We start from the raw sequence: 13,082 nt of genomic DNA, 5'->3' as shown, positions 1-13,082 counted from the left end.
GAAAATGTGGCCAAAATGTATATGTACTGTCAATACTGCTGTTATAGTAGTGAGCAACTCATGATTCCTGGGATAGTCACACTACAGAGGTGCCATATCCACAGCGTGGAAGAAAAGAGGTGGATGTGTTGGATCCCCATGGTGTTGGGGGGCAGACACCACTCTTTTCGCTTGCGCAGTTCCTAGCACAGCACAATGGCAAAAATCCTTCTGTTTGCCACCACCATACAAATAACAAACAACAGCAATAAGGTATGTGTAAAAAGAAACACTAAAAATTGTCACTGAATTTACATTAAATTTTTTTTCATAGTCTGAATATTGGGCAAAAATGCAAATCTATTTTTCTTTAACTATCATATATCAGAACTCACCTATAAGTAGGTGAATACAGATATGAAAGTGAGTGGAATGAGTGCTATATGATGTCATAGGTATAATAATGAAACATTGAGAGGTAGTTAGCTGTGTTAGGGGAGACTGTGTGGCTCACTAAAGTGTATGCATCTCTGATCCAGTGAAACAGAAAAGAGTTCATGGAAAGCCATGGGCTTCTGTTTTGGTACTGCCATATGGGAATTCTCTCTCTGTCTCTTTGTCTCTCATGAATCTACAGCTTTGATTAAAAGAAGAATTGTTCTTATGTACAGATGGTGCCAAGCTAAGGAAATATGTGGAGACCTAGTACTTAAACTAGGGCTCATTATTAACAGCAATGTTATGGATAACAAAGTACAACACAATCAAGAATAATAATTAGAAATATTGACAGGGGAAATGATCATATTAACCAAATAGAGTCTTGAGTAGAAATTGAAGATAGTATGTGAATAGATTTTTTACACACACAGTATATACATATACTATACATATCCATAAAAATATACTTAAACTCCAGATGGTTGAAATACTTAAAACTAAAGCCAATGGGAACATTCTTTTGTCAAATTAAAAATGTACGTATGTGTTTGCAGCACTGGGGATCCTAGATGAAGCAGATTTTTGGCTGTTGTTACCGGTGTATTAGTCTGTTAGCATCAGTCATTTCTAGAAGTAGTATTTACATTCCTAGACAGAGACTATGTCTATATGCACACTTCCTATTTCCAGAGACCGTGCCCTGCATTGCTGCGTTGCTTGGGCTGGCAGCCATCTAAACTGGAAGTGATGCAGCTGTGCCTGTGGAGGTGGGTTAATTTGTCTGGGGGTAGGCTATAGGGCTGTGCAAAATTTCAATGGACATTTTGTTTCAAAGGTGTTTCAATGCATTTCAAGCTTGAAACACCAAAACTGAAATGAAACGCAAGGCTTTGAAACAGCTTTGAAATGAGGGCACTCGAAACATTTCGAAAATTTCAAAACGTTTCAAGTTTCGAAGCTGGACTTGCAGGGAAATACAAACTAAGGAGAGGGTGGGGGAAGGCCTGCTCTGGTGTTGACATGTGTGGCTGGCCAGTGACTGTGATCCTTTCCCGAGGTCCCTTCTAATCCCAGTGCTCTGGGGGAGGGATGGAGAAGGACCATAAAAGTGTTGTTTGAAATGAGTGTTGTCAGCTTTGTCTCTGTCAGCTTACTGAGCTGTGTCCTCCAGGAGCATTGTGAAGGCTCTCACTTCCTACTTGCTAGTCTGTTTTTAGCAAGTAGGATCCAATCCTTTCTGAAATACTCTAATACCCTTTCCTAATCCATTCCTTTCAATTTATTCCTCCCCCAAATCCTCTTTTTGTTTTTGTTATTCTTTCTCCACATAAAATAAATCTGTGTTTTCCCTGACAGTCTGCATCGACTGTGCAGGAAAGCACAATGTATATAAATATATGTTCTGTAATATATTACATAAATACATACATTACATTACAAAAACACACACAGATTTTCCACCACACGAAACACAAAGCATGCTAGAAAGGCATCAATGAGCAGCACCAGCATTACAGTCTCCTCCACCTCAATTTCAATTCCTATCCCGAGCCTTCCAGCGCCAGAGGAAGAGCTGGATCTAGATCTCTGTGCCCTAGGAAGGGAAATTCTGGGGAAGGAGGGGAATCATCTGAGATTGTGCTCCACACCCCTCAGGTTTCCCCTAGAGCCAGGTCTCCTGTCCTGGAAGGCACTTTGGAGGAGGCTGAGGTAGAAGTTGTGGAGGCAAGTGGCTCAGCTGAGTCTACTCCTCCTGTTGCTGTGAACCTTGAGGCGGCTAGTTAGAGCAGATCCCAGCAAGGGGTCCAAGAATGTACAGGATTTAGTGGGGTCCATTAGGACCATGACTGAGCAGAAGTTTGAGGGCAGCCTCCCTATTATCTTTTTTAACAAAATGTGGTGGCAGGTGAGAAGAGAAGGTGCACACAGGATGGAGCTGGCACAGTCACAAGGCCCTAGGAGTATCACAGCCATCTCTAGGGACCCTACTTCATGATAAAGTGCAGTTTCCCAGAAACCCCCACACCTATCTCCTTGAAACTTGAAAGGCTTCATGGTCTTAGCAGGGGCTACCATGCTTGCTGTTTTCATCCCCCTGTGCCTTCACACTCACACATCATGAGTTTTTCTCTAAACAGTTTGAGGTACAGTTTCCCAGAAACACCTATACCCATCTCCTTGAAACTTGACAGGCTTCATGGCCTCAGAAGGGGCTACCATTCCTGCTGTTTTCATCTGAATCAGGGAATAAATGACAAAGTTATAGACATTTTTATGATTCTCCATTATAGCCTATGAGTGAAATGTTGAAATAGTTTCAGCGAAACAGAACAGAATAGTACTTTGAAATAGCAAAATGAAACACTGTCCCTTCAAAATGGTGAATCTGAAACTGAAATTAAATGTTGCCATTTTGCACAGCCCTAGTAAGCTAATTAGCACTGCCACTTGGGCACCTGAAGGTGTTAAAGTAAAGCCACAATATAGGATGTGATGTGGAATCCCAACAGTCACGCTTCCTGCCATGTGACTTGTGCATGGTGGGAAGCACGATTGTGGGATCCTGCATCAGATCCCACTGCAACATAATGTTTTTCCATCACAGGAAGCAGCAAACTTGGCTCCCAGCCAGTGGAGTGTATCATGTAGGCTAGCTATCAGGAGGCGCTACTTCACAGTCAGGGCGGCTAGGGTCTGGAACCAACTTCCAAGAGAAGTGGTGCTGGCCCCTACCCTGGGGGTCTTTAAGAGGAGGTTAGATGAACATCTTGCTGGGGTCGTTTGACCCTAGTAATCTTTCCTGCCACGGCAGGGGGTCGGACTAGATGATCTGCTCAGGTCCCTTCCGACCCTAGAAACTATGAAACTATGTACTCCCATGTCTGGGAGCCCTGACAGACCTCCTAGCTGTGGGATCACATGATGCGCTCCCCTGGCTGGCACCTCGGCTTACTTGAGGGGCCTCCCAGCTCTGAAGCACATGGAAGCCTTGAAATATTTTAAGTCTATGGTGGGTGGGAGTTGGAGGGCCAAGGCTTGGGGACTGTCTGGGTGTGTGTGCGTGTAAGGGATGGATATGTGACGGGGGGCAGGTGCCTGCCAGTGCTGGGGGAAGCTGTCTGGCTGCTGGGGCTGCAGCAGTGTGGGGGAGGCCAGGAAACTGCCTGCCCCTTCAGTGTGGGAAAGGGGAGGGGAGGCGTTTTGGGGCAGCAGAGTGCTGTGTGGCTGGGGCTGCAGCACTAGGGCTGGTGCCAGCGCTCATAGGGGCAGGGCAGCTGAAAGATGCTGCTGGTTAGGAGTGAGGGGTACTGGCAGGGCTGGGGGGGGCTGTGGCTTGGGAGTGAAGGGTACTAGTGGGGTGGGGGACTGTGGGTCAGGAGCATGGGCCACAGGCAGTGTCAGGGGGGTTGAGAGTGAGGGGCATCAGCATGGTCTGGAGGGGTGGGGTATTGTGGATCTGGAGTGAGGGGCAGCAACAGGGCTGGAGGGCTGGGCTGTGGCTTGGGAGTGAGAGGCAGGGGTAGGGCACAGGTATAACTGCCTCCCCCCACAATCATATTACCCCCCCCCCAACAGGTATCCTCTTTTTTGAAACTAGAAATATGGTACCCTAAGTAACACTTCATATTTGAGTCTGCAAGCAAATGCTTGACTCCAGACCAAAAATAGAAAATGTGTGGGAATAAAAGGCCAGAGGGAGATCAAGCACCTAAATCATTTTTATAGATAATGTTTAAGGACCTGAATGAAAAGACCAGTGATTTGTAGGGAATTCAAATGCTTGTCTGTAGGCTAATTGGGGTTGTCTACTCTGTTCAAGCAGTTTCAGGACGACGTTTCATTTTCCATAATGAAAGTGAAACCTGCAGGTCACTGAATCTCTGTAAGGCTTTGTGATAGTATTTGTAGTCATCTATTGCCGAGAAGCTAAATGATCCCTAATATACTGCAGTGCTTGCTCTCTACCCAGGAGACTAGGTTTTGGGAGACTATTCTGAATTCTTATGGAAGAATAAGATCTTCTGTTACTTTCTTCCCATTCTTGTTATTTCTGTCCTTCTTATGTGAGACATGATTGCCATTCATTGCATAACCTTTATTAAGACACCATAATTCAGGTGATCTATGAAGAATATTGGCTAAATGGCTGTAATAGAAGTATATATCAGTTATCATCAAGGAAGTGGCCAGGAGGCACTATTAATATTTAATATTTTAATATTTTTTAACTACACAGCCAAGTATTTTTGCCTGGATCCAGTCCATGAAACCTTTTCCTTACAGTCATTACCCTCATTCTTGCTTCCTAACTCCTGCTGGTCATTTGTCATCTTTATTTGTTGCATCTTGGCCTAAATCAGGCCCTGATGGGGCAAAATAATCACTTTGCATGCAGTGAAGTGCAGGGTTGGGCCTTAGGTTGTAAGGATTGTGGGATATAATTCTTACAACCATAGTTGTTTATTACTATGTATATTTTTGGTTCATTTAGATGGCCAAGAAGAAAGAGGTGCCAAATATAATGGGGACAGCAGATACTCTCACAATACAAATAGTGATTACTTAACCATCCCAGCTTATGACTGATTAATATAGATAAAAAAGTGCAACTATGTGAGGGCTGCCACCTTGGCTTACAAACAGGAGATTTAACTAGTGACCACCAGTGCTAAAAACTTAAGCTGCTCTAGGCTGGGCTAAAGAGCCACAGGTATTCACAGATGCTGTCCATCTCAGACTCTCACACCTTGTAGAAAGGCATAAAGGTCCTGTAACACACTCTCTTTGTTCATATCACTGACAAAGATAATCATATTGACATGTATGACTATATGACAGTAAGAAACATTCCTATTTTAAGTGACTGAAATGATAAGCAGTTTTTATCATTCTCCTGTTCAACACTGTATAACAGACTTCAATGCATCAGTCATTTCCTCATGGGCACCTTGTTTTCTTTTCCACAACTGAAGTACTAGTTTTCCCATAACAGAATACAACTACCTATATAAGAATCTCTTAGTGCTCCCTGATAAAGATCTGATACATTTTTTGGAACTAGTCACCTAACTGCCAGGCTGAATACAACAGGAAACTCATGGTGGAACAAAATAAGAATAAAGAATATCTGTTTTTTCCAGGGACTGCCTCTGTGAATATATGCAATGGTGGGTTTTAGCATTTGTAAAACTATTGTATTTCAGGCTATGCTAAGAAGTTAAATCTGATTCTTTCATTTTATACAGATTACGATAGTTTGTAGGGGTGCACCGATAGAGATTTTTGGGGCCAATACTGATAGCTGATTTTTAAGGAGGCATATTGGATGATACCAATCCGATTTTTGATACAGCTGCGTGCCGCTTGCAAGTCTGTTGTGGTGGAAGGGGACGGAGGAGGAAAGGGAATTGGGGGGCAGATCAACACCCCTCATGGTGAGGGAGGGAATGGGGTAGGGACAGAGGAGGTGCTGCCCAACCGGGTGGGACAGGGTGCAGGACAGAGACGCGGCTCCTCCAGGGGATATGGGGAGGGGGGGTGACTCCCAACACTGTGCGCACCCCAGGAGGGCACATGGGCAGGTGTGTGCCTTCCGGATCTGTGCAAGGCAGGGCAGGGCAGGCTAGGCTGTAGCTGCAGGCTGGGGCCAGGGCTGTGCTAGGCTGCACTCAGGGCAGGTGTGGCAGTGCTGGGAGGGGGCTATGGGGTAGGCTGCAATCCCCCCACAATTTACTGTAGCTCGCCCATGGTCACCCTCCCAACACTACTCACCCTGAGTGCAGCCTTGCCCTGCCCTGCCCTGTGCAGATCCACGGGCACCTCTTTATCAGTGCCCCCATGCCATCCTGCATGAGCGGTGTGCAGCAGTGTGCAGTGTCCCCCCGATGAGCCTTGGCTCCATCCTGTGCCCATCCCATCCCGGCTGGGCAGCCCCAGTCCCAGCCTCACTCCCTCCCTTACCACAGGGGCCTTGATCTGCCCCTAAACCCCTTCTTTCCTCACTCCCCTTCCACCACACCAGACTTAATAGCTGGATGCAGCTCTCTGTGCTGCCAGCTGTGCTCCTCACTGCCTACATGCTGCACTGAGGCTATGCGCATTCACGGGCCATTTATTGGCCAAAGTATCAGCCACATCAGGCTGATTTCTGATACAGACAATTTTTATATCAGTGCCAATCCGATATCAGACCAATGTATTGGTGCATCTCTAATAGTTTCAATTTTCAAAATATGCTCTTTTTTGTTTTGGATTCTGGCAGCAATTTAGGTTGCATTCAGAGTTGAAATTAGTTACCTTTTTTAAAAGTATTATTTCTTCTGGTTTTTCCTATGAACTAAGATATGATTTTAGTAAGTGTCAAAAAAAGGTGTTAAATGGAGAGGCCAAGAGACTAAGGTATTACATCATGAATGACAGCAGCCAGTTTCCCTGTATTTCTCCCTGTTTCCATGATGACCTAGCAAGACCACTTCCAACAATCAGAAGATAGCTGAATTTCTATGCCTATTCAGTCCTCAGCTACTTGGATGGGACTACCAGTGGTGCTACTGGTGCCAATTGGAATAGTCCTGGTGTGTTGGGATGGCACTCAATTAGGTGCTTTGGTAAACTAGGTGCGCCTCTCTGAAATCTTTAGTCTCTTAAATGCCTCTGGTCTTTGCTTCTTTCTTAGACATTTACTAGATAGTCAGTCGGTCTAACTAGATGTTAATGAATTTACAACATCTGAGGATTGTCCATGCTCACAGATCCCCTATGGAAGCACTGCCCTTTCTTTCCCAGTGCCTGTTCTGGGAGTGCAGTGTAGATGCACTTGTGCTTTCTGCCAGAAGCTGCAGCTGTTTAACATCTAGTAACTCTTGCTTTGCCATGTACACCCTACCCGTGTAGCTGAGGTAGTCTGTGTTTCTGTAGTTTCCTTGTGGCATCAGCTGTCTACTGGCAGAGGGTTTGCAATGAAAGTCAGCCCTTAAAAATGATTCTCAAAAAATCAATGTATATTTAACAAAGGGTTCGAACAGAAGTGTAGATTTATGACTTGAGAAGTAGAAAGGTAGAGGGGGAGCACTGATCATTTTCAATATATTGGATGATTTCATGGACCTTCCTTGTCCATGATTACCTTCATATTAAAGGCCATCTCCAGCCAGTTGCACTCAAAAGACATTTACATAGTCTCTCTATTCAGAGCCTTATCTTATGGCTCCAGTAGCTTTCACACTGTGAATAGTAATGCCAGATGTATCCAATTTCAAGCGCCATCCGGAGCCTCTACATTAGCCCAATACCAGAGCATTAGTTCAGTAAAAAGAGAAGTAATAAGAAAATATCTAGGACTTCACTGGTAAGATTAGCTTCTTAATGGAGCCTGCTCCTTCCTTCATACAACAGTCAACTTATGTTTATGAACAAGACCTAATACCCTAATATGCACACTTCAGTGAGATGAAAGAGAAAACAAAACATCAGGGTTTTTTCCTTTGAACAAATGATGTATGATACACAGCATACCACAGTATTTGTTGTTTTGTCTACATTACTGCCGTGTATTGCTCAAAGTTGGTGAATTTATAGCTGGTGCTGAGTATGAAAACATTTTAAGTGTGATTTTGTTCCACTCTGATTTCAAAAAAGAGCCTATTTGGTAAATAATTGCTTTCAGCTATGCCATTAGCTTTATTCCACTCTGTGGAGGGACAGTGGCATTTTACTGTTTCTAAATGCACAATGCATTTCCAAGCAAGGTCATACCCAATCTTTTGAAATCTGTATGTGTGCACACACACGTGCACATGTGCACACACACACACTGATTGATCAGTCATCTCCTCCTTGCAGAGTGTTCATATTTTCCCACAAGCAATGTACCTATATGCAATGTGCTAAATTCCATGCTGTGTCTTGCAACATGGAGTGATTTCTCATGCTTGCTATCTGGAAGGAGGGGTGCTATAGGGACTGAAAGAGCCATGGCATAAGTTAGAGCATCCTATGGGCCTTCCTCATAACTGCCTGTGCAGCTCGATAACAAGAAGTATTAAGAGTGTGCACCCTCTAGCCCTGCCCCATAGGTTAGGGCTTGTAATATACAATATATATGTATTTGCACTGTTCCTGCATCAGGAGAATTCTCCTCAAACCAGCTGTGGTACAAAATAATCTGGCCCAATATGCTTACTAGCAGAGCAGTACACTTACACATTAGGTTAAGCCTGAATGCAGCAATGCCTCCAGGACAATGTTTTCAACACTCAAAAATATATTTGAAATACCTTAAAATAGATTAAATAGCCCCATTGTTAACAATGCCTATTTACCTTTAGGTTTTTTGAATGGATCATCCCTGCAGTTACCAAACTTAGTTCTTTTGATTTGGTGAAGACAAAATGTCCATTATCTACAACTTCCCTTGGTGCTTACAGAGAAGCATTCTGGCTGTTATGAATGCCTGCAGTTTACCAAGAACTTCTTTTGATGAGGTTGGGAAACAGGGTTGACTGAAAATCTGAACCACTTATGTTCAATGACAGAGATGAATATGGAAGAAAAAGCTGCAGATCATGGGAATGCACATGTTTTGGATGACCTATTTTTTATACATCAATTCAATTGTTTTTAACTTTGCTTACTCTTTCCTGAGTAAGGTAGTGACTGCACTCTACAAACTAAAAGCACTCCATGCTCTTTGATTCTTTACCAGTGCATTAATAACATGCTAAAAACAGCCAAAAGCTGTGGAGGCATTATGTTTTTACATTAGTCACAGATATAAATAGTAATTGTCTTGTGGAAGATTGCCAGAGGTTACCTTAAGTATTGTTCTGATGCTGTGGGTGGAACATTCTTTTATTTCAACATAGAGTTCCAGTGCACTTGAATAAATCTTGGCTGCTTCCATGGTGCATACTTCTATTCCAATATAGGGAAAACAGTTAAATGTATGACAAAATATTACATACCGTAAGCCGTAAAGGACGGTCCCATCTGGATGTAGCCGAATCATTCGATTTTTCACTGTCACCCCGTGAACAAATGACTTCTTGTCATTTTGGAAATACGTATCTGGAACCCAGAGCTGATCAGCTACTCTGTTGTCCAAAGTTAGATTCAAAGGAATTCCAGAGTAAGAAAGCCTTTTATCTCTCCAGGACTGCTGGAAATACATAGTGAGTGTGTAATCCTGGGAGCAAAAAAAAAAGAGAAAATTTATGTTGGTAGTTGGGTATTTGGCTCAATATTTAAATGATTGATAGCTTGGTTGTGATACCTATAAGATGAATAATTAAAGTTATTATCAATCACCCACTTGGGAGGTTAAGAATCACTGAAAATGTGATTGTAAATAAAACAGCTGCTGATTACTTGTGGTAAGCTGAAAAAGTCTTGAAGCCTCTGAAAACCCAAGTAAGCATAAAAGTCTCCTCATAGCATATACATGGCACTCATGCATTAGGGAATGGCATTAAAGAATTTTAGACTGCAGACTATATACTACATATTTCTTGATACTTTTCAAGACAGCTGCATGTGGATGACATCAGTAAGTTGCACAAGCAACTGGAGGACAAAGTACAAAGTTGTACAAAGCAACTGGAGGAACCTCCTTTGATATGTTCTCTTGGTTTCCCTCTGAAAAACCCCCACACCTACCAAAGACAATGTGTTATCCATAATAAATATCATCTCAAAGCACAAGTTCATGTTCTTTTCAAGCCCTGGTGTCCACGGGTCCACCCGTAAGGGCGCGAATCAAGCACCCGTGGGTCGTCGTGGGGTCCTGCCCCCCCTTACGTGCTCTGGAGTGACTCCCACTCCCAGTCTGCTCCCGCCAAGTCCGCCTGCCACGACTTTGATGGTATTGGTTCAGTGATTTTCCGTGGCGGGTGCACGTCCAAAAACGGGTCTCCTGTCCAGTCCGGTCTGGGGTCTTCGAGGGCTCCTGCCTCCCCTACACCCTCGCCCAAGCCTCTGCACGGTGAGTCCCAATGATGCTCCCCTTTACCTCGGCGAGGGTCGGGGTCTCTTTTCTCCCAAAAAGAAAGTCCTTTTAGTAACCCCCCCGGGTCGCTCAGTAAGTCCCGGCAGGGCATATAGCCGGGGCCTGCCGTTCCTGCCAGGGGTCCGTCTCCTGACAGTCCTCCCTGGGTCAGCCTGCTGCCGCCGCCTCTGGCCACAGGCTGCTCCGGCCGGGGCTGTGGTGGGGGATCTTCCCCACTCCCAGCCTCCACCACCCGATCAGTGGCCCTGAGGGCCCTCCGTCCTTTGTAGCTTGCCCCGCGGGGCCCTACCCGGCTCCAGAAGGTCTTTGCTGGGTTTCCTCCTGCTGCCCGCCGTGCTGCTGCTCCTCCGCCGGGAAGCTCCTCCTCCTCTGACTCCTTCCGGCCTCCGCTGCTCCGCACTGGCGCCGCTTTTGAGTCCGCCGGCTCCTCGCGGCACCTGGGAGAGCTAATTAAAGCGCATGCCGCCAGTCTCCATGCGGAGATTCCCTCCCGGGCTTTCGCGCCGGCCTCAGATGTGCCACGCCTTTCATGTCCCATGTTCCTGCGCTGCCGGCTCCAGCCAGGCATGCTCCGCCCAGCCCAGTGAGTCCCGGGGCTGCCTGGGGTCGGGGCTCTTCCACACCTGGTTATTAATGCAACAATCCAAACCCACCATTGTAGCCATGCAGGAGTTGTGTCTTCCATGATAATGAAGGAATTTCTGGACCTGAATATTGAACATCTTTGTATAGGGAATTGATATGTTGAATATTAGGCGTGTGCGAATCTTCGGGTAGCGATTCGATTCAGAAGAGATTTGGCCCAATTTGGTGGCCAAATCTCCAAATCCGAATCAAGTCAGGGGACCAATTAAAAGGTCCAAATCAATTCAAAGATCTCTGAATCTTCAGAAAAGATTTGGAGAGCTTTGATGATTCAGACAGTCCCTGGTGGCTGCAGCAGGGAGCTGCAGCCAGACTAGGAGCTGGCAAGCAGAGGGTGGGGGAGAGGGGAGGGGAAGGGAAAGGGGACCATGGGGGTGGGGACCCCTGCTAGCCCCCTGACACCCACTCACCCAGCACCCCCCTCAGCTCGGTACTTTGAAAAAAGCCCTTGCTTCCCAAGTCCCGCCACAGGTGCCCCACCACAGCAATATCTACTAGGCCTCTGCAAAGTGGCTAGTATTCATTTTGGATTCAAATTTGGCTGATTCGGGGGACAGTGATTCAATTTGTTGATTCGAATCACTGTCTCAATTTGATCTGGCTGAATCTCCAAATCAGCCAAGCCCATCCCCCACCCCTTTCCCAGCCCAGCAGTACCTGCCCCACCTGCCCCAACTCCCAGCACTTGTTAAAAAAGCCCCAGTGCTTACTGGGTGCTGCTGGGCAGGGGGGGTGATCCCTGCTTCTTCCCAGTGCCCCAATGCTGTATGGGGGGGTCTGCATGAGCCCCTCAACCCACTCCTCACTCCCCCAGCCCCCCCACAGGTGCCCTGATTTTAAAAGTAATACATTTACACAGTTTTGGCAAGCTGTTGAGGGCCACATGGGTAGCCCCTCCCTTTGGCAGGTACCCACGCCCTGGTCACCATCTTGAAACCAATGACCCAATGTCTTGGGACCACTGTCTCTGGGCCAGCACCGGTGGGGCCCAGAGTGGGGCATAGGCTGGCAGGGGTTTGTGGACCCAGGCTGGGCTGTACCAGCAGGGAGAGGAAGGAGCTGGCCCAGCTCCATAGAGCCCCTGCCAGCCTGGACCCTGTACTCCTGCCACCCTGCTCTGGGCCCGTCAGTGCTGGCCCCATGACACCAGTGTGGGCCCCGTTCACCCACTCACTCCCAGTGCCCCCCAGCCCTGTGGTACAGGCAGGGGACAGTGTACAGCCCTGACTCCCTGCTCCCCGGCAGGGAATGAGCTGATGCTGAGCATTGGGTAAAAGCAACCCCTCCCCTGCCCAATGGTCAGCACTCCCTGCTGCACCCATACAGGGCTGTTCGCAGGTACAGGCAGCCCCACACAGGCTGCAAGTGGCTGCAGCACGGGGCATCAGCTACAGGGTAGGCAAGCGGTTGCTTTTCCCTGCACTCAGCACTAGCTTGTAACGGGCCCCTGCCGCCAGCCTGGGCCCTGCACTAGGTCTGGACTGCCCAGCATGTGAGCTCTGGGCGGGCAGCAGCAGCAAACATTGCTGGCCACAGCAAGTGGGGGAGGCTGCAGCTACTGCTGCTATGCACAGCCTCAACAGGTGAGGCCAGAGGCAATGCAGGGCCCAGACCGGCTGTGGGGGCGGGTTGCAAGCTGGGAAAAGCAGCCCTGCCTCTGCCCCGTGACTGATGCTCTGTGCTGCAGCCACTTGCAGCCCATGTTGGGCTGCCAGTACCTGGTCAGGGCAGCCCTGCATGGGCTGCAAGTGGTTGCAGCAGGGAGCACCAGCCACGGGGCGGGTGAGGGCCTCAGTTTTTCCCCAGGCTCCTTCCCTGCCCATGGTCCTCCCCTGCCCTTCCCCCACCCTTACCTGAGTTTATGGAGCTGGTGTAGCCGCATCATCCCAGGCCAGAAGCCCTTGGTTGGACTTCTGGCTGGGAGGCAGGGCTGGGTGGGCCCTGCTGTTGTGGGAGCCTACCGGGCTTCCCCTGGGTCCTACTGTCCCTGGTTCATTTTTGACAGGAACCAAAG

General features: G+C 47.1%; 1 protein-coding gene across 1 annotated transcript in view; it reads right to left on the bottom strand.

The window, feature by feature from the left end:
* GABRB1 (gamma-aminobutyric acid type A receptor subunit beta1) overlaps window positions 1-13,082 on the bottom strand; it is a 309,720-nt gene that overhangs the window by 161,673 nt on the left and 134,965 nt on the right. Inside the window, exon 4 of the mRNA XM_090035876.1 lies at window positions 9,384-9,604. Within this exon, the coding sequence (XP_089892002.1) occupies window positions 9,384-9,604 (221 nt within the window). The remainder of the gene's footprint in view (window positions 1-9,383; window positions 9,605-13,082) is intronic.

The sequence above is a fragment of the Crocodylus siamensis genome, chromosome 2, assembly GCF_052110815.1.
Source record: "Crocodylus siamensis isolate JL-2025a chromosome 2, ASM5211081v1, whole genome shotgun sequence".
Classification (NCBI taxonomy): Eukaryota; Metazoa; Chordata; order Crocodylia; family Crocodylidae; genus Crocodylus; species Crocodylus siamensis.
This window is presented reverse-complemented; position numbering and strand designations above follow the sequence as displayed.